The 27,371-nt window shown below is 48.5% G+C and overlaps 1 protein-coding gene across 2 annotated transcripts in view; it reads left to right on the top strand.

Annotated features, from left to right (window-relative positions):
- The window catches only part of SEC16B (SEC16 homolog B, endoplasmic reticulum export factor), a 37,261-nt gene extending 17,195 nt beyond the window's left edge, over positions 1-20,066 (top strand). The window contains exons 14-27 of one of the 2 annotated variants that reach the window (XM_031435718.2): positions 3,103-3,220; positions 4,357-4,468; positions 5,972-6,077; positions 7,773-7,913; positions 9,087-9,203; positions 9,942-10,014; positions 11,916-12,215; positions 13,062-13,129; positions 16,181-16,327; positions 16,491-16,589; positions 16,935-17,046; positions 17,186-17,265; positions 18,223-18,321; positions 18,916-20,066. In XM_031435718.2, the coding sequence (XP_031291578.2) occupies positions 3,103-3,220; positions 4,357-4,468; positions 5,972-6,077; positions 7,773-7,913; positions 9,087-9,203; positions 9,942-10,014; positions 11,916-12,215; positions 13,062-13,129; positions 16,181-16,327; positions 16,491-16,589; positions 16,935-17,046; positions 17,186-17,265; positions 18,223-18,321; positions 18,916-18,984 (1,641 nt within the window). In that variant the 3' untranslated portion in view covers positions 18,985-20,066. The remainder of the gene's footprint in view (positions 1-3,102; positions 3,221-4,356; positions 4,469-5,971; positions 6,078-7,772; positions 7,914-9,086; positions 9,204-9,941; positions 10,015-11,915; positions 12,216-13,061; positions 13,130-16,180; positions 16,328-16,490; positions 16,590-16,934; positions 17,047-17,185; positions 17,266-18,222; positions 18,322-18,915) is intronic. The other variant, XM_031435719.2, reaches the window with a different exon arrangement.
- The last annotated feature ends 7,305 nt before the right edge of the window (positions 20,067-27,371 follow it).

The following is a 27,371-nucleotide window of genomic DNA, read 5'->3' as shown; positions in this document are numbered from 1 at the left end:
TGTTCCATTGTTTTTGTTTTCTTCTCAGGAATCCTTTGTATACACATTACGTGTATCTACACACATGGGACTTATATACATGTAATTTTCTCTTTAATTACAAAATCCCTTTTTTTATTTCAGCTCTTTCTGCCTTCTTTTTTGCTTGTATGAGTTCCACCCCGTGTGTTCCTCACTGTGTTTTCATCAGTGTCTCTGGGCTTTCGAGCTCTCTCCATTCCTGTCTTTATTCCTCTGATTTTTCTCCCATGTCTCTCCTGAGCTCTGCAAAAGAGCCCACAGTCACCTTCTTCTGTTTTTTCCTTAAACTCATGATGAAATGCTGGGTGACCATTCTTTGCGTCATGGTAACATTTTTTCTGGTGAATGTTCTACCTTCCCCCTTCCTTTTATCTTGACAGTGTATCTGTACCTGTTCCTCCACAGGTGTTGAGTCTTCCCTGGCCCAGTTATTTATGGGATTTTGGAGCTGGGGAGGGGCCGGGGCCCGATTCCAGGCCGGTCAGCATTTCCATGTGACCTGGTGTCTGTGAGGGTCTTTGCTTCTCCCTCGCCGGGGAGATGGTTGTGGGACCCCCTCCTTCTGCCTCCTGAGCCCACCTCTGTTCAATCGTCATTACTTCTGGAAGCCTTTTCTTGTATTTAGAGGCTTGGCTTTTTGCTGACACCTAGTTTTAATGAAAATGGACTTCATGCTTTTGCTTTTTGGTTCTTCTTATTGCTTGTGCACACTTTTAAGAAAAGAAAAGAGAAATGATGACTTTCACGCCCCATCGTCAAACCAACTGGCTGGACTGGAGCATGGGGTGCACTTCCCAGTTCCGCTGCATGCCTGTGCTCTGCAGTGGCATTGTCTCACGTCCCAAAGCACTAAATGCAGGAAATGATGTAACTACATCCAGTCCACTGGGTCTCATCGCATTGCTGGAGCTCGCTGATTGTTCCCTGCTTCGGGGTGAGAACACCGAGGAGCCAGAGGTGATGTGCCAGTGCAGTATTTGACCTTAGTGTCTGAGAGTTCCCCAGCATCGCAGCATCCAGGAAAAGGCCAGATTCTGGTACTTTTAATAAGAAGTGTAGTGGGAAAAGCATGGCAGCTGGGAAACACGGATGTGGGCTTCTGTCACAGGCCTCACCTAGACTCCGCTCCACACTGCCGTGTGACCCTGGCCTTGCTACTTAATCTCGGAGCCTCAGCTTTTCATCTTCATGGGCATTTTGATGCCCAGAAGAGTTATTGTGAAAACTAAAGGAGACAGAATATCTGAACATATCATCCGCCGTGCTTGGTGCATTGAAGTTCGTTAATAAGCGTTCTCTCTCTCTCTCAAAATCTCTCTCTACAGATCTGCCCTCCAGTGATTTTCTTCCCCCCCAAATCACCTGGGGAGGGGACAGAAGAATCACTTCTAAGTTTTTGTTCTTTTAGCAAGGGCTTTTCTTTTGCTGATTCCTTTAGTTCCAGCGTGGAAGAGCCTGGCTCACATGTTAAAATGGGAATAATAATAGGACGTGATGCATGTGCTTGTTCATAGGAGAAATGCTTAGCACGGGCTGTGGCCCACGGTCAGAGTGCAGTCAGTGAGAACTGCTGTTGATGTTGTGATTTATTCTCGGCATCAGCCTCATTCACACTGCACTGCCCAGGTAAACAAGGAGTAACTGTACAATGGAGGTGGACAAAGCATCTTTTGTTCTGTGGGACAGTTACAAATACAATACCAAATAATTGTGAATTGTTGGACCCCCAGATCTCAGCTGTGACTGTCAGTCTCCTGCTCTGCCCGTTCTGTGGACCACATTGGAGAACCGGCTGGTCTGCACATCACCTCTTTCCTTTGCTGGGCTTCCCTGCGTGTGTATTTGCACCTACATGTCATTGATAAAGTGCAAACCAAGCGTAAGGCGCTACGCTCTGTGCTTTTCCTGTCTTATTTTATGATCAACGATAACAGGGTAGACATTGTGATCTCCATTGAAGAGATGAGGAAACAAAGTTTCAAAGACATTAAGAAACTTGCTCAAGAGGTAGGACCCCTGTGGAATCCAGGACCTGTGTCGTTTTTATGACATGTGTTGTTTCTTTGTTGATATTTCCTGCCTGGAAGTTCCCCTTCCTTCAGGATAAAGGTGGCCCATCCTTTGTGTGGGACTTCTGCTTGCTTCCCCTGCTCTGTGTTACCCTCTACCGCCCCCTCGTGGAGTTCTGCTGCCTCTGCATCGTCACCAGAGGCAGAGGACAGAGCCCCCCGCTGGAAGGAAGATGGAGATGGAGGGCTGTCTGGGCTTGGTTTTCTCACTACTCAAGGGGCGATAGGAATCAGACTTCACAACGTTGTTCTGAAGATTAAAGAAGGTGATGTGGGGGAGAGAGCTTTGTAAAGCCAGAAAACTTTAGCCATTTGGTAATATATTAATTAAGGAGTCCATTGTTCCCCTGCCTTTTATTATTATTATTATTATTTTAATGGAGGCCCTGGGGATTGAACCCAGGACCTCATGCATACTAAACACTACACTCTACCACTGAGCTATACCCTCCCCACTATCCTGCCTTCTGACAGGCTAATGTGGACTCTCCTCATGAGCCAAGGGTATTTGATCTTCCTTCTCCCACTGAAACATCAGGGTTTTTTTTTTTTGGATTCTGTCCCTAGCTATTGGGGTTAGGGGCACCAGGAAGAACTTTGAAAATTAGTGACCAATAGTGTCATTTTATTTCTCTCCCAATATCCCTGTGTATGTATGTATGTATATGTGTCTGTCTGCCTATCCATCTTTCTAAGAATTTTTTGGTTTGTTTTATATATATATAACTGAAGTGTAGTCAGTTTACAATGTGTGTCAATTTCTGGTGTGCAGCATAATGCTTCAGTCATACATATACATACATATATTCGTTTTCATATTCTTTTTCACCCTTCTAGGAGTTTTGCTTTTTGAAAAAGAGCACCCCAAATCGGTGGCCGGCAGTGTGGCAGGCACTATAATGGGCACTCCCTGCGAACCAGGAAGTAGACAGCCACCTTCCTTACCGACATTGCCTGCTCACCTACATCAGTGCAACATCACTCAATTTTCAATTTCTCTGCTGCTTTTCAGTGTTGTGGGGACAAGCAGTGGGGAGACTGGAGGCCTCACTTGGCTGTGATTCTGTCGAATCCGGGTGGGGACCGGGAGCTGTATCAGCACACGATCGTCACCATGGGGGACACCCTGGGTAAGCCGAAACCCGCCCCTCCCCTCCTCTCCTCTATCTCCAGGCAGCTTTAAACATCCTGGGTTTAGCGGCTTAGGTCCTGTGTTGGGCCCAAGTCTCTGCCTCAAGCTTTCTTTGACCCAGAAACTCAGTGTACTGGGGACAGAAAGTCCAGAGAAAGGAGGCTCCGTTTCCCAGATTTCTGCTGTGACCCGTGCAGGCCAGGCCCCTGACACTCTGGTGTCCTGTTGCTGTAGGAGGCTCCTCGAAGTCACACATGGAGTTAACACCTGGGGCCCCTCCCCTCCTGCTGCCCTTGGTCCCACGGTGACCCCCCCTCAGCCAGATAGGAAATTCTATTTTTGCCTGAACCACGGAGGGTAATTGCATGGTCTTTATTTCTATTATCTCTCTGTGAACGTGGCCTTTTAAACACTTAGGGGCTGTTGAATGTTACAGATCAGTGGTTCTCAGATTGGGTCAAGGGGCAGCACATGGCTTTGTGGAACTTGGTGAAACTTTCAAAAGAGCTACGTGTACGGTTGTGCCCAAATGTCAGGTTGCTGGGCACCTGGGTAGAAAGAGAAGGAACTTTTGTTGAACCTGCTTGGGTGCCGGGCCCTGTGCTGGTTACCTTACCCATTTGAATTCATTCAATGTTGAAGTAATGGGAAAACGTATGGGAGAACACTGTAAGATCGGGAACAATTTGGTAATGAATGTGATTTTTATGAGCACCGGGGAAAGTCTTCTATTGTTTATTTTAGCAGGGGCGGCATTAGTGCCCCAAGAAGCCTGGTTTAAAAATGGCTGCTCCCCATGGCCCGCTTCTCCTCCCAGGTGCATATATTTCTACTCATTTCTCCCCCTCTGGACGGACTAAAACGCCTAGAAGCTCCCTCATCAAAAATCCATTAGGTGGGGGAATGTGAAAGACTGCCTTATTCTGGCTGAAGACAAGCGAAATGTAATGTCGAGGCCAAAAATGCGGTGGGAGGAGTGGGCTCTGGGGTCTGTTACTTGTGGTGTGAAAAGCTTGTTCTTCTACTCGCATGAGGCTCCGACCTCCGGGCGGGGTCTCCAGCCCTCTCCCCTCTCGCCCAGAGGGGGCGTCCCCACGTGGGCGTGTCCCGTGACCCGGGCTTGTTCTCCTGCAGCTGGGAAGGGGCTGGTGGAGGCCGCTCACTTCTGCTACCTCATGGCCCACGTGCCCTTCGGCTACTACACCGTGAAGACAGACCACCTGGCTCTGCTGGGCAGTAGCCACAGGTATGCGGCCTTCTTGGGGGGAAGGGGGTGGGAGGGACGTCTTCCAGGAGATTGTTTCAGCCCTCGCTGGGTTTCACGGCTCCATTGTCCACTGTCTTGTGTGAATTTCGGAGACAGCTGGTCCCCTCTTCTGGGATGGTTTTCGGCACCGGTAGGTTCTGGGCCAGGGGATGTTCGGTGGGTGCCGCATCGCACCGCCAGGGGGCGTCAGGTCCAGGCTCTGTTCGGGGAAGCTGTGAGCTGGTGCCTGTGGGTTGTATTGCGCCTCTTCCGCCACGCGGTGGCGCCCTGGCTCCACGACCAGAGACTGAAAATGCTAGTGAGAGGCGGTGGCTTGAGGTCTACAGTGAGGCAGCCCTGAGCCTGTTTTCAGAGCCCGCCTTGGGCAAAACCTGAAAGTGGAAGAAGTTTACTTTTAGCCCCCACACCCTACACTGATTTGGTGCACAAGCTACTCAAAGTCCTGCCTGTCACTTATTCAACCTGCTGGCCATAACACTAGGCTTTTCACAGAAGGACCTTAATAAGCCCCTAGAGAATGAATAAATGGACAAAAAGACCAGTTTTGCTCTGTTGCTGCCCTCCACATTCCAGATCTTTCTCCCTCCCTGTAATAGTTAACATTTCATAAGCTCTTATATTGTGCTAGACTTTTTTTTTATTGCACTATTTCCTTAATCATTATATGTTTACCCTGAGAAGAAGGTACATTTTTCATCTCACTTTATAGAGGAAGGAAACTGAGGCACAGGACTTGGAATCTAGACTGCCGGGCTTTTCTTTGTAGAAACACACCATCTCATGGCCTGTCAAGGTCATGGTCTCTGATAGCACGTAGTTAGTTTGCCAAAGAAGCCAGTCTGAGCCAAATGTGACAATAAGTGAAATGGGTTAATATGTCTCCCTTGGTGTTTCTCTCGTATGAGGATGTTTCTGGGGCTTGGCCTCGTTGACTGTGACTTCAAACACCATGCAATTGTTTTCGGGTCCATGGGAACTCTGAGGGCTGCTGAAATCACATTCACCCAGTCTGCTGCCTCCCTGAAATGAGCATCTGACCTAGGGACCATCATTTGATTTTTGGCTTAGCCTTTCCCCCCTTCCTCTGCCAGGCCTTCCTTCTCCAGTTCTCCTGCAATGTCACATCCCTCCCTCTTTCCTGCTCAGGCGAGGGTTGGGGGGGGGCCTTTCCTGCGCCCATTCCAGGATCTCAGCGCACTGAGGCTGGCTCTCATGCACTGAAAGGGAGAACCCAGTGCCCCACTGAGCTGGGAGAGAGCAGCTTGCCTTAAGTGACCCTCCAGCAAAGAAGGCAGGAACCCCCTCTGCGCAGTCTCTCTCCCCTCAGTGCCTCTTTCCTCTCTTGGAGCTGCCCCAGGGATCAGCCCGGGACAGAAACTCTACCATGAATGGGTGCAGCTGGTGTTTGGCCATCAGCTAGGATTGAAACCCACCCCCACCCACCCCCACCTCAATCTCTTTTATTGTTATTCCCGGTTATAGTCAAGAGTTTTTGAAATTTGCAACAACTGAGGCCATCCAGAGGACGGAAATCTTCGAGTACTGTCAGCTGCTGGGCGACCCCAAATCCTTCATTCCTTCTTTCCAGGTAACCGAACCCTTGCGGGGCCGCCGCCTTAGCTGCGATCCGCGGCAGCGGGCGGCTGGATTTTCAGCCTTGCTCTTGGCACCTAGTCCCTGGGCTAAGTCATCTCCTGGACTTTCCCTCATTAGCTGGGGTGTGGGAAGGGTTTGGATTTCTTTCTAGGTCCCCTAAAATTCTGCATTTTAAGATAGAAAAGCAAAACCTTGCAGCAGCTTCTCGGCGCGAGGCTCCTGCCCCACTCCTGACAGAGGAGAATTGTGCCCGCAGCCCCGGGACCCCAGCTCCCGCCTGCAGCCGTGTTCTCTCTCCAGACGGCTCCACCTTCTCCCGGTCCACGGCCATCCTGCTGGGACGGGAGCTCGAAGGCCCAACCGGGGCTGCTTACCCTTCTCCCTCTCCTTCTGACCCGCCTATCCCGTCTCTTTTGTCTCCTCTGTCTTTAACTCTGCCGATTCCTCCCTGCTCTGTCCTTGGCCCCCATCCTTCCTTCTTCCCCTCAGGGCTGCAGTTGTGCAGGTGGCGTCCACACCCAGGTTCTGACCTCCCTTCTCAACTTCTCTGCTCCCTGCCCTGTTGTCCCCTTAAATTCAGAGACACTCCTTCAGGGCCTGTGTTGAGAATGTACGTGGCGGCGGCAACACACACACACAGACACACACACGCACACACGCACCACGAAACATGAAACAAAGCCTTGGATATGAATGAATTACTGTATAGAGGGAACGACCCAGGTAGTATCTTCTTCAAGAGTTTTACCAAAGACCCACCTTCTCCAGCAAAGCCTGGCCTGACCAGCTCCTTTGGGTCCTTGCAGGTCTTAAGTCTCTTTCTCTCTCGTCTTTAGTCATCCCACCTCCCGGCTGTCTTTGGGCTGATAGCAGTGAGACTGGCTGGCTTCAGGGAGCGTGTTCCCCACGCCTGGCACTGTGCTATGACGCCTTTGCTGTATGACTTCTAATCTGTGAGGCAGACGTGATAACCCCCCTTTCACAAAAAGGGAAACTGAGGTTCGGAGGAGTCATGTGCTCTTGGCTGACATCTCTTGCGTACCACTTGTTCCAAGGCGTTCACGTGGGTTATCTCATTGACTCTTTACAACGACCAAGGGGTAGCTCGTATTATCATCCCCATGTTGTAGCGAGGAAACCAAGGCACAGGGTGGGGGTAGGGTAACCAGCTCAGTGTTCCACGCCCAGCACGGAGCTGAGATTTGAACTTGGGTCTGTCTGGTTCCCAGCCCTCATGATCCATCTCGCTGTCGCTCCCGCTTCCCTGAATACTTACCTGTATCTGTCTGTACTGTCCTGTGGGCGTGAAGCCCCTGCACTGGAGTCATTTTTCCTTCTTTTCTACATTCCCCCTGGTGCCTGGTCCTGTGTCCCCATACGCCAGGCTCCCCAGAGACGTGGGCTGCCTGAGAAGAGTCCGGTGCATTTCCATGGTGACCAGAGCCTACGGAGATTCAGCTGATGTGACTTCCATCCCTTTCTCCAGAATGCAGGGCCTGCGGGCTGGATTTGGAATGGTGCCTGTGCACAGCTAGAATGCCCCACAGGGCACAAGGCCCTCTTTAATATTTGGATCCAGAGTTAGAGGAAGCTGGCAGTCAGCTGACTTCCAAGAAGTCTTATCTCCATTTCCCTCTGTCTGTCCCTGCCCGGACGGACTCGTCACTGGCCCTGCTCCTCTTCGCAGGTGTATAAGCTCCTTTATGCTTCCCGTCTGGCAGATTACGGCCTCGCATCCCAAGCCTTGCATTACTGCGAAGCCATTGGCACGGCCCTCCTGGGCCAGGGAGAGAGCAGTCACCCTGTGCTATTAGTGGAACTCATCAAGGTGAGCTTCTCAAAGGGGTCCCTGCAGGTGTGTTATCATCAGTGTTCAGAGAAAGCTCTTGTAAAGTGGCCCCGACTCCCCGTGTCATCTTCTTTGAATGCGCTGCCAAATTGGAGCCCGTGGCTCTCTTTGACCACGTGCGCATGTCCAGATGTGATAAGGGGAGGCCTGACACTGCACAGAGAGGGATGCTATGGGCAGGGGTGGGGGAAGCAGCGACTGGGGGCCTGCAAACCAGGCGTGTGCTGTGCAAGAAATTCCTTCTTGCATCTGCTTTCTTGGTACAGTAAAACTGCGTATTAACGGTGAACCGTTCTAATTACAAAAGCTGGGCTTGGAAAAATATATTTTAGTGATTAAAACAGGAAATGTTCCTTATTAAAAAGCTTTTAAATGCATGGAATATTTTATCACATGTGAGATACATTCCAAAAAAGAAAACAGAAACATATCAACTTTTAGTTCCTGGGAAAGAAAACAATCAGGCGAATAGATGTTCCAATTAATTGAAGAAAAAATCCATTTGCTGAGAGTAAAAAGGCAGCCTGCCATCAATTCTGGCTTTGCCTTAGATGAGGCCCCGGCGTTGGATTCTGGTACCAACAAAGTCTGTGGTGCTGAGCCCTCTTTAATGGCAAATTTCCGGCGACAGGATGATGGCTGTAGGAAGCTCAGGACCCTGAATGGAAGGGTAGGGCAGTCTGGGGACTTGATGAAGGACTAGTCTTGCAATACCGGCAGTCCCTCCACCAGCAGCAGGGCATCACCTGTGAGGGAGCTTGTTAGAAATGCAGAATCTCGGGCCCTGCAGACTTCTTGGATCAGAATCAGCGTTTTAACAAGGTCCCAGGTGGCTCCTATGAGCCCTGAAGACTGAGAAGTGCTGCTACTGAGGACAGCTTTGCTGAGACAGGAAGCCGAGTAACAGTTTCTGCTCATATTTTATTTAATGTCTAACACCAAGATGGGGTAAACTGTTTATGTTGTGATGTGCGGGGGGGATGTCTGCTGAATCTGCTGCCTCTCAGTTCTTCTTTGTTTGTTTTTTTGAGTTTAAGTGAGTGAATTTAAGTGAGTGAAAGCTCTCTTCTTTTCTCTGGCTGCCTCTCCCCGTGGTCTGTCCTTTCCTCTTCCTTCTGTCCCTCCTCTTCCCTCTCTTGCTGTCTGGCATAGCTGGCGGAGAGACTGAAGCTGTCAGATCCCCTGGTTTTAGAACGCCGCCGCCCTGGAGGCAGGGACCCGGAGCCCGACTGGCTGGTGCAGCTTCGAGGGCGGCACGAGGAGCTGCAGGTGAGTTGGGGGAGCAGGTTAGCTCACATAGAGGGTTGTGGGGCCCCCGCCACCCGTGAGGCGCTGTCTGACCTGGGAAGGGGTAGCCCTCAGCTCCCCCGCTGCTGCCTCCCTCCTGGGTGGAAACATTTTCCTGCATTGGCCTGTGAGACAGGGGGGCCCTCTTCCAAATCCCCCTGCTACCCTTCTGCGGTCCCAGAAGATACATTTTTATGACTATCAAAGCTTCCACTATTCCGTGAAGAACAGTGGATCACGGCGGCCCCGTGTCACTTCCATGTAACGAAGGGCAATTGCTTAAAAGACTTCCGGGCTTTTCCTTTTTTCTTCTGCCAATTGATTGCAAAAGCTGCTGGGAGTAACTATAACAGCCATTGGAACAGAGCCGCCTCTGTTTTCTTTGTCCCTCTGACTCTGAGAAAGGGCAGGTAGGTTTTTGAGGCACACACGGCCCTTGCTTCCTCCATGTGCTGTGTGATCTGGGGCCCACAGTTCCGTTCCTTCCTCCCGTCTGGGAGAGGATGGGTCCCTGGTCCCTGCCTGCTCCAGGCAGAGCTGGGAGGCAGGAAGGGCTGAGGCCACCCCCCCCCCCCGCCAAGGACCCTCCCCCACCATCCCCTGCATTCAACTGGGGCGTCTTTACCTTGTCACTCCTGAAGTTTATTTTTGACTTAATTTTAACCATGGCTCACTCCTTTTGTTTGTGTTGCCTAAAAGGATTTTACTTTATTTTAATAGCAAAAGGTAGCAGGAGACACGGGGGATCCTCGTTCTGCTCACTCGGCTATTTCGGGAGCCAGGAAAACAACAGGTACCCAAACCAATGAGCTGAGCATGTAAATCACTGACTCTCGGGATCAGATTACACTAAAGAATGCAACTTAAAACGTACTCATCCTTCCCTTCCTGGAGCGCCTTCCTTGCCTGTGTCAATCTGACCCGGTGGCCCAGGCCCCCTCTGCACACAGCTCTGCCGGCCACAGGCACCCCAACACTTCTGTTTCCTAAGTATTAGAGTTTTTGCTTCACATCTGGGTTTTTCTTTTTCTTTTCTTTCTTTTTTTAAATTGAAGTATAGTCAGTTTATAATGTTGTGTCAATTTCTGGTGTATGGCATAATGCCTTAGTCATACATATACATACATATATTCCTTTTTATATTCCTTTCCATTATAGGTTACTATGAAATATTGAATATAGTTAGTTCCCTGTGCTATAAGAGTAGAAAATTGTTTTATCTATTTTGTATTTTGTAGTTAGTATCTGCACATTTTGAACTCCCGATTTATCCTTCCCCACACATTTTCCCTCCTGGTAACCTTAAGTTTGTTTACTATGTCTGTGAGTCTGTCTCTGTTTTATAAATAAGTTCATTTGTGTTTTTTTTTTTAAGATTCCACATATAAGTGGTATCAGATGGTATTTTTCTTTCTCTTTCTGGCTTACTTCACTTAGAATGACAATCTCCAGGTCCATCCACGTTGCTGCAAATGGCATTATTTTATTCTTTTTTATGGCTGAGTACTATTCCATTGTATAAATATACCACAACTTCTGTATCCAGTCATCTGTCAATGGACATTTAGATTGTTTCCATGTCTTGGCTATCGTATATAGAGCTGCTATGAACATTGGGTTGCGTGTGTCTTTTCACACTTTCAGATTTTAATCTTGTTATGCCATGTTGTTATCTAATTGTTTCCCATATGGTAGTACCGTCTTCCCAGCTGAATGCATTTCTTGAGGCTGGAGATGGTGGATCATCTGTATTCCCTGTTAGTGGTGGGGACACAGGAGGCACCTTGAGCAGTAACTTGCCACACCCATGTGGAATAGGTTTCAAAGTATTTTCAACAGATCTCTCCTTTCTCTCAGGATGCCTGAGTGTTGGGTCGGGCAGACATTATCACCCCAGTTAGCTCTGTGCCCTTTCCCCAAACGAGGCCCCACAGTGGAGTCAGGACAGGGCCTCATCTCTTTACTTCCCGCTGCTTCCCAGCCTTCTATGCTCCCCTCGGGGTGAGAGAGGGGAGGACAAGGAAGGGCAGGCCTTGGTTTCTTTCTCCCAATTGTGCTACTAAGTCCTGGAATCTGAGGCTCAAGGGCTGCAGGAGAGCAGGCTTGGGTGTTTCTGAGTGGCTGCGTTGCTAGCAAGTAGCCATGTCTCCTAATCACACTGGTGGGTCAGCCGCCACATCAGTCCCGAGACCTTGGGCCAGCCGTTGGACACGTCCACACCTTGGTCTGGCTCGTCAGCAGAGCCACAATGAGTACCATCAGTGTCCCTGCTTCTTGAAAAGCAGAACCACCATTTCTGGAGTCTGATTTGGGTTTTAACTGGAAATTTTGTAAGTTTCAAGTACCCAACTCTATTAGGACATCCTTAAAGCAGAAAGTTTATCCCAAAGCAAAAAAGTGTGGTGTTAAATGAGATGGTAATTTCTGCCCCCCCAACCCACTGGTGGAAGGTTCAGAGGTCATACAAGGTGGTGAGGGAAATGGTTTTGTAAACTCCAAGTCATAAGCGGTGAGAGGTATTAACTGTCACTGCTGTGTCATACTTGTCATCGCATTAATGACAGCTGCATCAAGCAGCTTGTCCTTGTCACTGCTTTCCAAAGAGCACATGGGCAGGAATGTTCCTGGTGTGATTAGTCCTCACAAATGTCACATTTCAGGTCTCACTTCTTCCTCTTTGCCCTGCGTCCTTAGAAAATGCTTTCAACCAGGACCTTTCTGGGTATCAAGGCAACTCAGAAGCCGCTGGGGACCAGTCAGCCCTGTGGCCAACACTGGAACAGATGGGCCCAGGCCGGCCCAGCCCACAGCAGCCCCTTCCTCTCCAGCCCGGCTCCTACCCAGCAGGAGGAGGTTCCGAGCAGACAGGGGTCCCAGTGCCTCCTTACTCCATTCTTAAGACCCATCTGCCAGGGACTGGTGGCAGCGTGGCAGTGACAGGGGCTCCTGGAGGAAGGGCCTGGGAGGAAGCCCAGCAGATACACCTGCCCCCTGGTAAGACCTGGCAGCGAGGTGGGAAGCCTTGGGTGAGGAGGTGTGGAGGGGAGCAAGGAGATGAGCGGGGTGCAGGGACCGCTGGGAGGAGGTGGGGTCAGAGCTGTAAAGACCGGAGCAGTGGGCATGCACATGATTGAGGGCCTACTGTGTGTCAGCCCCAGTACTGGGGCTTCGCATACACCCAGGGCCACTGCTCTCCTCCGTGCCAGTCTGCCTCTCTACTGGGAAGAGCAAACATAGCATGGCCAGTAGTGGCCACTCCTGCCTGCTCCGTGGATTCTGTAGTTCCTGGGAAAGAGGCTGGAGAAGGCAAGAAAATGCCATCTATGTCTCGAGCTGTAGTTTCAGCAAAGTCTTCTTTCTGAAGGTGTCACTGTCAGGGACTATTGGCAGAGGCCGTGCTTCTGTCCTGTCCCATCAGGCCTTGGATGACAGGGCCGAGACGGGGGGAGCATTGCCGAATGATGCCAGGGAATGGCTGGAAACCAAACAGAAGGCTCTGCTCTCAGACCTTCTAAGATAAGGTCCTGTCCAAGATGGGAGACTCAGACAGAGGGGAGGTCAGGGAGGATCCCCATGGTCCAGCTCGATGTGACCCTGGTTTCCAGGATTCCTAAGGAACGACCTTGGTTTGGGCTGGAGGTTGGTGAGCAGCCTGTCCTGGGGCGGCTGGAATTGAGAGGGTTATGCAAATAGACTTGAAATTTACCATGATGCACTTGGGCTCAGAGCTCCAGCTGCTTGGCGATTAAGATAGCGGACTGTGTCCCCATCATCCTTCTTCAGGAGCGAGGGAAAAGGCACAACCTCACATCACTATTTTTGTTGTGTTTTGTGCCATAGGAGAGAACACAGTGTCTCCAGGAGCCTTCCAGCATCCTGATGATCAGAAGGTCATTTCCAAACCACAGGTGAGAGGACAAAGGCCGGCACATGGTGGGGGCCCACTCGGAGCTGTGGGTTTTCTCCAGTCGCCCTAGTTTCTTATGCAGACTCCTTCCTGTGCTTTGCACCAGCCCTCTCTGCCACCTTTCACCTTGTTTCTTTCTATACCAGATCCTGAGAGGTGGGGAGGAGGCTTTGTTCTCGTTTACGTTCAGTCCCACCAACCTGTGTCCTCAGGGGCAGCAGGGCTGGTTAGTCCTCTTACGTCCTCTTCTAGCTGTGGCACCGAATGCTGACTATGCCCTGCCCTTGCCGCATCATGGAAGACTCTTGATATTTCTTTCTTTGAATTTTTACCTTACTTTATTTCCAAAAAGGACCTACGGCAGCTGTGTCTCTTCTCCTCAGGTGGGCTGTCAGATCATGGAGATGACCATGCCTAGTTAGCCATCCATCCAGCTGTTGAATGACCAAATCTCTTCCCCCAACAATGGGCGTTGCTGGTTCCAAGCATGAGATGTTCTCTCGCTTTGCCTGGTTGGAGGGTGATATTATAGAACTTTCTCAAGTAGTAACCGGGCGACAGACCTTAAAATACTTCTATGATTTACTTTTTTTTCCCCCTGAAAAACAGAAAGTATCATATAAAGAATCAAACAGACATCACACATAATCCTACAGTCAGCTGTTTTGGTTTATTTCCTCCCAGTATTTTTCCTGTGTACAGGTTTCCCCTACTATCTGAAAGCAGAGTGTTCCTATGAAGCCTTTCATAAGTGGTGAGAAGTGAAGAAGCAATACCTTAGGACACATCTTGCTAACGATGCACAGAATAAATCGAGATAAAGCATAGGTGCTCACAGACACAGTTCGTAGCTATGAGATGCTGCATGGAGTTCCCGGGAAGGAGCTTGGCGGGGCCGCTCTCATTGTTCCAGATACATGCTTCTTCTATAGCGACTCCTGCAAAACCAAAGTTGAATGCTGTTTTTTTTTTTTTTTTTGCCTTTTTTCCCTAAAAGCAAAAATCCTCTTTGGATTTTTTGGGGGTAGCAAAAACAGGTACTAATGCAGGTCTCCAGTAAAAGCCAAGTGGCATAATGCTAACTTTCAAAAAGCAGGGGATACTGGTCTGTGTATATATGTGAATATATAAATGTGTATACATACACACATATGTGTTTTTAAATGGTTAAGAACATATGGAGATGAAGCTTTATTTCCTATTTAATACAAAAAAAAAAAAGGTTTTCCATGCTATTCCTAGATATGACTTTTAATACGGGTGTGAGAAAATCTGTTGTATGAAAACACCATCATTCATGCATTTATTCATTCACAAATACTGATTTCCTTCGACATACCTGGCACTGTTATGGGGGCTGGGGAAACACAGGGAACCAGACAAAGCCTACCCTCTGGTGCTTCTATTCAGGAGGTGACTGCAAATAAACCACTGTACATGTAAGGGATGTTATTTTAGGTAGCATGGCCAGGGAAGGCATCTCTCAGGGAGGTCACAAGGGAGGGTGGACAGGAGCCAGGTGAGTATTCAGGGAACAAGCATTCACGGCAGAGGGAACAGCAAGAGCAAAGTCCCTGAGATGGGACTGACTTGGTCCAATCAAGGAAGAGCAGGAATCACTGTATCTGGAAGGTAAGGAGCAGCATGGAGAAGGCTAAGAAGCAAGACCAGAGGGGCAGAGAGAGGCAAGGCCATGGAGGGCCTGGTAGGCCCTTTAAGGAGCTCGGATTTTAATTCGTCCTTCCCACATTGTTACCTGCTTCAAGTGTGTCTCTTTTCCTTTCCTTTCTTCCCTACTTTTTTTTGCTACTCTTCTCTCCCCTTCTCCTCATGTATAAAACACAGTGATGGACAGTCTAGTATATAAGCCCTTGTCTATTTCTTGAATTATTCAATTAGGAGAAATTCCAAGAAAGAGAGTCAGATTGCTTAGGTTCGAATCTTTACTTTGCCACTTACTAGCTGTGTGACCTTAGGTTGCTTAACCTCTCTGTGCCTTAGCGTTCTCATATGTAAAATGGGACAATAATAACAGTACCTACCTCACAGGACAGTTGTAAGGATTTAATGAATCACTATATATGAAGCGTTTATAACACTACTTGGTACACAGTAAATTCTACACTCATTAGAATAAAAATATAAAGCTTTTTCTATATTTACCAAAGTATTTTTGAAAAATTATACCAGTTACGTTTTTTTGAGAGTGCAAAACATAAAATAACCTAGGAGGACAAACACTTTATGATTCTACTTATATGAGGCACCTAGAATAGGCAAATTCATAGAGACAAAAAAAGTAGAGGTTACTAGGGGCTGGAGGGAGGGGAAAATGAGGAGTTAAGTTTAATGGGGACAGAGCTCTTTTTAAAAATTGAAGTACAGTCATTCATAATGTGTCAATTTCTGGTGTATAGCATGTTTCAGAGGGACGGAGTTTCTGTTGAGGTTAACGAAAAGTTCTGGAAATGGTCATTGGTGATGGTTACACAACATTGTGAATATCCTAATACACTGAGTTAAACACTTAAAATGGTTAAATGAATAAACTTTATGCTATGTGCATTTTACCACACATACAAAACTAACATAAGGAGACGGGGGCATCTTTTACTCCCCTCTGGTGCAGTTGTTCAGTTGATCTTGAACAAGTCTGCTAGGAAGTGGGGTCTAGGGTGAGTTAGGTTTGAAGGCTGTCACATTGCCTGTCCTTTGGGCTCCCGGGTCCCTGCGGGGTGTTTGCCGTCTCTCTTCATCTCCAGTGGTGGCAGTCCAGACCCCTGCTCCAGGCCTCGGCGGAGTTCTGGAAATTTGATGTTTTCTGGGAGGTAGCGCAGTGGCCGAAACCCTCAGGATTAGGGATAATCCGAGGACTGGGGTTGGGCAAACCATTTCCCATGGCTAAGCCCTAGTTCCTCATCAGAAAAATACGATCCTGTAAGGCCACCCGCTCTGACTTACCGAGCAGGTCGGGTGCGGGAGTGCACGTCAACATGCCTTTGTCACCTGTCAGGTGCTATAAAAATGTTCGTTCTATTTTCTTTACTTCCAGGGGCCGCAGATGCCCAGAGCACGAAGTACTTCCGAGAGTTCCACCGTTTCAGTCAACGAGAATGAGGAGGAGTCCTCCAACGAGGAAGATCAAAAATCTTCCCCCAATCCCGCCCGGAGAGGAAAGCCCGGAGACGGGAAGGAGAAGGTGGAGCGCCCTGCTCTCCCCGCGGCCCCTCCCTTCCCTGGGCGGAGCAGGGCGGGGAGCCCCGCCTCGCTCGTGGCCCCGCCTCGCTCGTGGCCCCGCCCCGCCCGTGTCTCCCGCGCCACGTGGGGCGGGTTGGCCTCGAATGCAGACCCCCCCCCTGCAGAGCTCGGGCTTCGGCTGGTTCAGCTGGTTTCGCTCCAAGCCCGCCACCCACGCGTCCCCCTCTGGAGATGAAGACTCGTCGGACACCCCCGACTCTGAGGTAACCCGTGGGGAGGCCCTTCCCTCGGTGCTCCGCGGCCTGGCGCTGGCACCAGGCTCCGCCCTAGAGGTTTTGCGATGGGGGATTTTGTGGTGGGAAGTAAATTGGTCCAGTGAGGGCAGAGGCAGATGGTGAAAGGCCTTACAAGTTAGGGCCGCGAGTTTTACCTCTGGCGGGCCAGCAGCAGTTTGGAGTACTGAGCAGAGGAGTGGCACCCAGGAAACGGAGCTCTGGAGAGACAGCCCGGCGTCCGGCTGCGGGTGGAGGCGCGGCTGTGGGCGCCCAGGCGTTCACGCACGTGGCGCGGACCTGCTCGCCCCCGCTGCCCCTTCTTTCTCCACTCAGCAGGAGACCCCCAGAGCGTCGTCCCCTCCCCAGCCCAGCCCGGGCCTCTCCCTGACACCGCCCCTCGAGCCCCAGCCTCTGCCGGGCACCTGTGACTTCCCCAGGGATGCAGGTACCGCCAAACCCCATGTCCCCCCGGCCGTCTGTGGTCCTCTCTGTGCCGCCTGGGGCAGACGGCGGGGGGTGCCTTCTGGGAGTGGGGACTCCTCCGTCCTGAGCAGTCGGGACCCCTCTGACTCCTTGCTTTCCAGGTGGGGGTGAAGTCCGAGGATCAGCGTCCAGTGGGGGGACAGCCGAGGGCACTGGGAGTGGAGGCTTGTCGGGGCCTGAGGTGAGCTGCTGCCCACTGGGCCCCACTGGAGGCCTGTGTGCGTTCTGCCCTTTCATGAGGCTGGAGGTGCCACCCCGTGGGGACCTGACTCGTGGAGATATGGAGAGAGCTTCTATATTCGTTTGCTAGACCTGCCATAACAAGGTGTCATAGACTGTGCCCTTTGAACAACAGAAACTTGTTTCCTCAGGGTTCTGGAGGCTGGAGATCGCAGAGGAGGGTGGTGGCAGCGTGAGCTTCTCCTGGGGCCTCTCTTAGCTTGGAGACGGCCATTTCCTTCCTGTGTGTTTGCATGGTTTTTCCTCTGTGTGTGTCTGTGTCCACATTTCCCCCTCTTATAGGGACACCAGTCATGTTGAGCCAGGGCCCACTCTACTGAGCTCATTTTATCTTAATTACCTCTTTAATGATCGTTTCTCTGAATACATTCCAAGGTGCTGGGGTTAGGATTTTAATGCATGAAATTTTGGAGGAGGGGTACGAGTTAGCCCGTAACTGCTTGCTTGGATGAAGTCTAAAGAACGGCTTCTTTTCCTGTCCCAGTAGGAGCCAGAGCTCACCAGTATCCTTGGCAAGGGCTGTAATAAACCCTCAATGAATTGTCCACACCGGTATGGATTTCATGCTGATTGCTAAGAAAACATTTTTATTTCTCGTGGCCGGGTTACAGCTCTCTTGCAGTATTTTAGGCCTTTCAAAGAATATGAGATTACTTTTTATGGTGCTATTAGTATAATTTATTGTGGCCTTTTCTTCTCATGTACTCCAGGTGCACCTGCGCCCCTGTAGTGCCACCAAGACCCACAGGCTGGCTGTGCACACTGGAACCATGTTTGTTTGCTCAGGATTCCCTGAGTTCTGCCACATCTGCATCTCTTGACCGGAGCTGGTGCTCAGGGACATTCTGGAATCCGAGAAGCGGAGACTGATAGGATTTTCTGTTATCTTCCATCACAGGGTGTGTCCTCTGAGCTCCACTTCAGCCCTGGTGTTCTGCTCCCTCCTCCCCCCTTGACAGGGTCTGTTCCCCTCTACAATCCATCTCAGGTCCCCCAGGTAAGGAAGCTCTGAGGAAAGGGGGGTTAGGAGGACAGGTTTTGGATTAAGGGGACCCAGGTTTATAACTACTTAGAACAACTTTCTGGCCATGAGTTCTTGAGCAATGACTAACCTCTCCTAAGTCTGGTTTCTGCATCTGTAAAAGGGGGTTAGTAGTAACTGTGTCACTGGGCAGTTGTGAGGATAAAATGCGCCTGGCACACAGAAAACGCTCGATCAGTGTCATTGTGATTAACCCTGCTCTTGACCTTTCAGAAGTCTTGAGACTCCAGAGAGACAATTGGTGTTGGTGTCAGTGGTGTGGCTGCACCATCACTGTGTCCTGAGGGTGAGGGGATCGTTGCACACTTTGAGACTGATCACTCTAAGGCATCCTTGGCTTCCCTTCTTTATAAAATCAAATATCTTTCTCTGTGTTTGAGGTGAAGGTGTTTGTGGAAGTGAATAATAAGAACACCACTGTGGGAAGCCAGAGACAGCTGCAGGGCTCTAGACTCTCAGGATGTCCGAGCTCAGCCCGGCCAGCCAGCCCTGGGTGGCATCATGCCTGGGGCTATAATCTGGTGCCCCGTTTGGTTTGGTCTTTTCCAGCTCTCCACGGCTACCAGCCTGAACCGGCCAAATCGCCTAGCTCAGCGCCGCTATCCAGCCCAGCCGTGATGAGAGTGACTACCCATCCCAGGCTGGTCTCCCTGAAGCACAATTTTCCTGTTGCTCTCCTTTCTTAATCTCCCAGTCCCTCTGCCATGTTGGTGCTCCCAAGAAGGTTGTGCTAGCTCATTGCCTCCGCTGGACGTGGAGAAGGCAAGGGGACGTGGTCTCCCAGGAGACAGCTCCGTTCAGTCTCTTAAGATTTGCTTCAGCAAGTGGTGGAAATGACTATCGATGGAAAAACCGGGTGTAGCTGCAGGCGGGAGGGGAGCTGAATGCCGTGGGGACAGTACTTAGGATGTAGCTTCGGACCCTCGGGGAAGTCAGGGCCTAAGAATCCCACTGCTGGAATCAACCATGACGCCTCTGGGCTCGGCAGGAGGCTCGGCAGCCAGAGATTACTCGGGGAGGGCCACTCAGGGCTCTAGACTAATTTTGACTCCTTCCCCAGCCTTAGTTACGGACCAATTCCTGGTTCTAGTTAGCCAAAGATTTTTATACGGAAACTTGATCATCGCTTCCTGTCGTTAATTCCCTGTTGGGTGACATTTCGGCAGTTTCCCTCTTGGTTTGAGTTCTGTGCACGTTTTTTTTTTTTTTATGTGGTTCAGACTAATTATATTTCTCTCACTTTCTTAGCTGGTCCTATTTTTTTCACATTCTGGCATCTGGCTATCAAGTTAGATGGCTGTAGGCATCATATTGTCATGGTAACTACTGAACCTAATGATGCCAATGGATGGAACATCAGTATAACAAAGAATGGAAAATGTGTCCTAAAAATTCACCCCTTCCCTGAAAGAGGAAGGATGAGTGCCTGAGACTGTTAATACCTCCCTCCCTCCCTCGGGCCTTTGCAAATTGATGTTCGGAGGGTCACTGGAGCCAGAGGGAGGAGGGAGATGTCCTGGAAATTTCCATTTCTCCTTCCAAACCCCCAATAAGAATGACTCTTGCTGTTTGTCAGATTTGCTGAAAATTGCTCCTCGCAAAGAACATTTTTTGGGTATGTAATTGCACATACAGGCTTTGCGCTCTAATGTACTGTGGTTCTGATGTTGATAGCCATTAAACCAGATAGCTTTACAGCAGATGCTGGTCTCTGGCTGGTTTTTCCAGAGGGAGAGAGCACACGCCGAGTGGTCTCTATCCTGAAGTCTTTCTAATAACAGCTTCATTGTGTGATGAGGTGCAAACAGCTGGAAAAAGCCCTTTGTTAACGAAGAATCTAGCCACGGACAGATCCTCTTAACTTCCAAGTCTACTGTCATTTTTTTCAATTAAGAAAATATGGACAAAATCTCCTCGGTTGCAAATGAGCCCCTCTGTTCACTCAACATTGCATATTCTCTTCTCTAAACAGTTTATCCATCTCTCAGATTAAGTTAGGGAATGAACGCAGAGGCATTTTGCACCTAGAGGGCCCTCAGTAAGTGCTGTTCCCTTTTTCCCCAGAAAGACTGCAGTCCCTCAGTAGTGGACACCCAGTGGTGGTACCATGCCAGTCGTTTGTGAGTTTCGTAGGCACCAAATTGTTTTAGACTTAAATCCTGGCTTACCCACAGTTCACCTTCTAATCCTGGGCAGGGTTATCTAAATGCCTTGTGCTTCAGTTCCCTCACCTACAAAATGAGAATGATAATTACAGTAGGACCTACCACATAGGAACAGTGCAAGAATTAAATGAGTCAGGCTCTTAAAATGTACCTAGTATGTGCTAAGTATTATATGTGTGTGTTTTTAAAAAAAAAAGCATTATTAGTATACAATCTAGTAAGTATTGACTGTCTTGTTGCCTACCAGATTAAACTCTGGAGTTTTCACTCTTGATACAGGTATGTGATGGGAAGAATAATTTAAGACTACTTCTCAATATGTGTTCTTAAGACTAAGCCAGTTTCTCTTCCTGTATCCCATCTGCCACCAACGTTAGGCCACGTGGCTTCGTGCCTCTGGGAGCAGTGACGCAGGGGAAGTCCTACCCCATAAAAAGAAACACTTGCCAGGAGGAGAGTGAGGACCAGAGAGGAAGGCGACGACGTCAGCTGCCTGTGTCCTCACTTCCTTTGGGATTATTCATGGAAAACAGGTGACGAGAGTGTCAGCTCAGCAAGCCCTGAGCGGAGTTACTTCCCAAGCGAAGGAACATCTGCAGCAGTGGACACACGTTCTGAGGGGGGAGGTCAGCGGGTTTTGTGCACTAGGACGGGAGGAGGCATGGTATTTATGCTAATTCCTGATTGAAAGCGTGCACTCTGGCAGAGTCAGAAGGCGTCCATTCATCCGTGCATGGCTGGTTAAAACAATCCTATTGTTCATGGGTCAGGAAAGAGCCCTGGGTTGGGCCTAGTGAGGGTCTGAGGAACCGGGGTCCCTGAGAGTTCTTGGTTGTTCATCAGCTTTCTCAAGTGGTGGTGATGGTGGTGGGGTTGCAAGAGGTCATGACGGCTTTACAGCTTCAGCAGTTAAACCCAGTTGTGGTGAAACAAAGCACGTGCGGCTGTTAAGAGGAAAAGACTTTTTTCCTCCTTTGCAAGGTGGAAGCTTGGGGAGTGGAACAGGTTGTGCTAGAAATACGCCGCTAGGAAAGGGGGGTCTGACAACACTGGGATCGTGGCCCCTTCTGCATTCATAGCCCCCGAGAGGCCGGGAGCCTCTGCAGGCAGAGGAGAGGCTGGCTTTGGCTCGGGGGCGTAGCGGCTTGGCCGTGGGGATGACCATGCAGCCTGGTGTACGTGCACTTTTGCAGGGATTTTTGCACAGTGTCCCAAAAGGCCACAAGGGACCAGCTGTGCCCAGCCGGTGCCAGGTCAGGACTAGGCCAGACCAACCACCTGCGAGGAACAGAGCCGACTGTGTCAGCCCTAGGCCTTCTCTTCCATCACCAGAAGCCATTCTGGGGAGAGAAAATAAACAGAATGGTCTCTCTTAAAAAAAAAAAAAGGAATGACCAAAAGACACTGTTTAAAAGGGAAGAGATAAGATATTATTAATAGGCAAGTTTGTTTCTCCCCCTACTTCTCAATGGGGTCTGAGCTTGGAGGAAGAATCATTATAGGAAATAAAGCAGCTACATTTTCCTTAAAAAAACTGAGTGGTAATGTGCAAATTTGCGATCCTGCTATATACATATAATTTCATATTTATATGGAAACATTTAAACCTAATGTTCAGTAATTTGGAAGAGAACAAACCGTTAAATTCCATTTAAGTGTCTTTATCACATATCACCATTCCTGCCTTCTGTCTAATCCCCTTTTATGGCTGTAAAACTGCAAACAAGCCTTGATTCCTTTGTCACCTCTACACACTCCTCTTTCAGCCCGAACTCAAGCTTCAGGTCACTCAGGATCAAAGTCTCTGCTAGCTTTTCTTTCTTTACCCCAGAAATCATCCTTCTCTTTGGTTTCTTCCTCTGAGCCACCAAGAAGACGAGTAAGAGACTGCAGCCACCTCTTCACTAAAATCAGAATGTCTGCTTGCTGAGGGGGAAACATGCAAAACACTCTTGAGCTTGAAAAGAATGCTAGGTGTGTAATTTGGGTCTCTCCACTCCCAGGGGTTTCTCTGACGCTCCCCCTGCAGCGAGTGGAACGGAAGTGCCTTTTCTCCTCTTGGCCACCGTTAGCTGCAGATTGCATGTGGCGTGATCTGCGCGTAATAGGATGTTAGCTGCTCACCTGCAGTTGCCTCAAACACAGCCTCCAACACTGCCTGCCCTCGTGAAGCACTTACCCCAGGCACCATTCACTCAGATCCTCCAGAAACGGATCCTTAATGAGATTTAAAGTTATTTCGAATGAGGATTAAGAGCATATTAAACTATTTTCATTGCAGTCTCACTAAGTAGAGGAATCTGCTTCCCATGCTCTCTTCCTTTTTATATGTATCTCCAGGTAGTGGTACTTGGCGGGACCCAGGTCAACAGCAGTGCAGCTCCAACTTGATTGATCCAGGCAAACTGCCTGTTACTTGAACGTGCGATGCTTTCCTGGTCTTCATCCATTTTAGAGAGAGCCAATTAAGTTTCCCGTTTTAAAAGCATCTCAAGAGAGGATTCCATGGCTTCCCTTGAGGTTTCAGCCTAGGGTTTCACACTCTCAACATTAGGAAGCTATTCCTAATACTTTATGCCCAAATCACTCATGTGGCTCTTTAAGACTCTCAGCTGGTCCTCGGCGGAGATGGGGAACAGCTGCTCACCACCACCTGTGCCTGGAACTCTTCCGCATCCTGGAAGCCCATTAAATCATGTCTCAGCTTGTGAAACGAAGGCTTACAAAATGGGGTTTTCTTCACCAGAGTTGGGGGTGAAACCAGCTAGATGCTTGGAATCTTTTGGTAGCCATGGTGACCAGACATTCTGAATTTCAATCATAACAGTGATACGTTTATTGAGTACTTACTTTGTATCAGGCACTGTGATGTACGTTCTATGAAGTGTATATTAGTATTGCAAAGTTTTATAGATGGGGAATCTGAAAACTCAAGATATTAAGCAATTTGTCCAAGGTCACACAGCTAGTGAGGATGGAGCTGGGATTCGAATCAGGGTAATCTGGCCTCAGAATCTGGGCTTTTAGCCACATTGTTCCTGGACACACGTACATTTATTTGTTCACTTATTCATCAAATAATTAATTCATCAAATATGCACCAGGCATTGCATGCCTTTCCCAGCAAGATGGTCTTCACATTTAAAATACTCTAGTGAGGGAGACAGATATATGGACACAGAAATTACTGCCTAATATGAGAACCATTATACTTAAGAATACATTTAAAAAAAACGTAGTACCTTGCTAGCCCTTGATAATATAGGGGTTTCATCTATTTATGTAATTTGGGGGCTAATATGTAATGTGTTCAAATTGTACCACCTCATGAAGGTAAAGATCCAGGTTAAGTTTGTTGCTAGTGTGTAGGATAGCAAATTTAAACTTTGTTGGCCCAAGTTTGGAGTGGTGTTAAGCCGTGGTGGGTGGGCATGAAGTCTGGAGGGACAAGAGTAATGGTGCCCAGAGATCACAAGTACCGGGGAGCTGTGGCAAATGAAAGGAGGCTAATCTGGTTTAGATTTGCCAAACTGCCACCACAGAATTCCTTCTTGCCTCTTCCTGCCCTTTTCAGGGTTCTGAGGCAGGAAGAGTCTGTGATGATTGCAGAGGAACTCTCTGAAGGGAGGGGTCCACGCTGGGGTGTGTGTGTGGTTTTTATGTGTGTTCACCTACATGGATGCCATCCCATGAGGTTCCCTTCCCACTGTGTCTCTTGTCACCTATGCTCCCCCGCCCAGACCTTTACATCCTCTTCTTCACAGTTACTGCTTATCCAGAAGAGAGCCTGTCTGTTGAGCGTCAGCCAGGTGACTGACACTAGGTGACTACCCGTGAAGTCCCATTCACCAGAGTGGGATGTGGCAGATCCTAGGTCAATAAATCCAAACCTGTGGTTAGAACATTTTAGCTGTTTTTTTGTGCCCCCTCAAACTGGTTTCTTAGAAGTCAAAAATCCGGATTTTTAAAACTTGCCTCCGAGCTCTAAGAGTGCGTTTTGGAATGTAAAGGATGATCCCTGACTGTTTCTTTTTCCCTATTTTTGTGTTTTACAATCGGCATTTGATATCACAAGGAGACCTCATTGTCCTGGAGTAGAAATAATTTGAGTACTGGGCCGCAAGATTTTATTTCCACTTCCCTGGGTATTTGAATGAGTACCCATGAATTAAGAACAAATCGGAGCCTTACAGTCATGAGTTCTTTATGTAATTTTTCAGCTTCTTCTCCTTGCTGACAACAACAAACCAACCCTCAAGCCCACAGATGGTGTTAGTCATCCTGATAACAAGCCTCAGTTAATATCTCGAGTAGGGATCCAACCGCCCTTGCTTTGTGCAACAGGTATTCGAACAACAAGCTGCAGATATATTGACATTTGCTAAATCAAATTAGGCTTTAAATGTACTGGAGTGGCTTGCAGTTTAAAAGTAATTGATGTTAACTGCCTAAAATAAAAAAATAAAAACTGATTTGCCAAGAAAACCATCACTCCAAATTGATCACTAGCTTCGTAGAGGCTGACTTTGTAGTCTGGGGGAAGATGGCTGTAGTAAGAGAGAGAAGATTTCCAGTTCTAGGCTCACATCTCCCACTAACTAAACTGGTGACTGTAAGTCAGTTATTTGAATTTCTCAGTGTCCCCAAACTTCTCAGCTAAAAACTTGAATCTGCTCATTTAACAAATGAATTAGGACCTCCCATGGGGATAGACAGGTGAACACAAGTACTAGCTCTAAAAGAGCTCACAGATGAGATGGGAGACGAAGTGAGCAAGTGTATCCCAGGGTAGTGGTTACTCCAGGAGCCAGTGATGGGCTGCCGAGGTCCCCGGTGCTGCCTACCGGGGAAGGAGGTGGTTGGGAAGGTTCGAACTTTATTAATGAAAAGACCATGGACCGAAGAAGGGGTTAATAAATTTTCCTAAATTACCTTAAAGTTTTGATTTCCAGGCTGATGGTCTTTTCCTTTGTTTTTTCTTTAAAAAAATTTTTAAAACTTACTTAAGGGAGGTACTGGGGACTGAACCCAGGACCTTGTGCATGCTAAACAGGCTCTCTACTACTGAGCTATACCTGCGTCTTCTTTTCCTCTGAGTATGAGAACATAGTTTAAAATGTCAAGCTTTTTTATTATTACATTAAGAGTGTGTCTGGAGTAACAAAAACATCAATATAATAACTAAGCTTTTGTGCTAGGTATTGTTATAAACGTTTACATGGGTTATTCATTAAATTCTTTTAACATACAGTGAAGGTAGGTATTTTGAACAAATTAAGCACAGAGTTCAAAAAATAGCTTGCACAACGCCGCACAGCTGATGAGGGAGCCGGGAAAGCATCGCGCTAGGCGCTTCACGTATGTTGTCTTCTTTAATCCTTGAAACAACACAATCAGGTGGCTTTCTTAGCCTCACTTCACAGATGAGAACATGAAGGCACAGAGAGTTTAAGTAACTTCCTTGAGATCACACAGTAAGTAGAGAAGCGGGGATTTGAACCTGTGCAGTCTGGCCCCAGAGCCTAGACCCTTACCTTCTATTCACTTAGTTTAAAGTGGTTGCATCTGTTCTGCAAACCCAAGCAGGACCTCTGAACCTTACCCTTGACCTGACACTGCCGTCTCAGCTAGGGTGAATCTCCGTTCCTCTGTTTCCATCTGTAACTGAGGAATATTACTCACTGTCTTAAGTCTTTATGCTTATGCCTGTTTTCCCTTAGACTTGTGACTTCTTGGGGACAGAGGCAATGCAACTTACTCATCTTTATATTTCCAGCACCTTGCACAGAGCCCATGCCTGAAATAAGGGCTTAATACTCAAAATAGACCGGAATGAATAATTGCCCATCTCGAGAACTTGGAAACTGTTTGCAAGAAAATGTCCACAGATTAGTTCTGGCCTAGAGGTTGCCATGTGTGGTCATCCTATTGTTTGAATTTGATCCATCTCTGCATCTTTTGAAGTTGAAACAGGTCTCGGTATATAGTAAATGCTCAAAAAAAAAAAAATCTAAATGGCTTGGTAAGAAAGGAAAGGGGGCTCAAATGAGAGAATCATGGCAGCTTTTGGGAGACTGTCCAGGGGAGAGATGATAGAGATCTTTGGGAGGGCGAGCTCAGGCTTCTTGCAGAGACCCCCAGGCAGGCAACATTCTCGGCAGCTGATGGAAGGGAGGTGCCCGCTTGAGGTCACGGTAAGTGATGCTTTGCATCAACAGCTCCTCATTTAACCCTCAGGAGCACTTACTTCTGGCAGAAGCATCTCTTGGTTTTAGAAGGTACTTCACCGCTCTGTAACCTATGTAATTGCCACTGGAACGCTGTGCACTGTTAGTGTCTTAATTAGGTCAGATTTTATACCATGGGCTTTAGCTTGGTGCTGCATTTGTAATTCTAAGGCCCCTTCCTTTCGGCACTGCCAGGAAACGTTCATTTTCTAGACCTGGGGACTCTCTGACCCAGAGCCCATTTTTGCACCGTTCCACAGTGTAGGGTAGGGACAGGATCCGGGTGGACCCAGGCGACAGGAGACGTGTGCATCAGGAGAATCATCTCAATGCTTCTGGAAGGAAAAGCCTGTCTCTAAGTTACCCTGCTCCAAGCACCGCTGGGATGGAGATTGCTTGGATAATTGCAGGATCCCAGGCTGTTCGCGTGTAGTTAAATTATATAGTTTTGCTCTCTGTGGGTTTTACTGAAAAGCCACCTTTTTATTATCTGCCTTTTATCAAGCAGCACACACCCCTGGAGTTACACTCTTCCACTCCTCACCAGGCCACCCCAATAATGAGACGGAAGCCATCTGCCAAGAAAACAAACACAATATAAAAATTACGCAAA

The sequence above is a fragment of the Camelus dromedarius genome, chromosome 23 (genome assembly GCF_036321535.1).
Source record: "Camelus dromedarius isolate mCamDro1 chromosome 23, mCamDro1.pat, whole genome shotgun sequence".
Classification (NCBI taxonomy): Eukaryota; Metazoa; Chordata; class Mammalia; order Artiodactyla; family Camelidae; genus Camelus; species Camelus dromedarius.
Note: the sequence above shows the minus strand (reverse complement) of the source record. Positions and strands in the feature narration are given on the sequence as shown.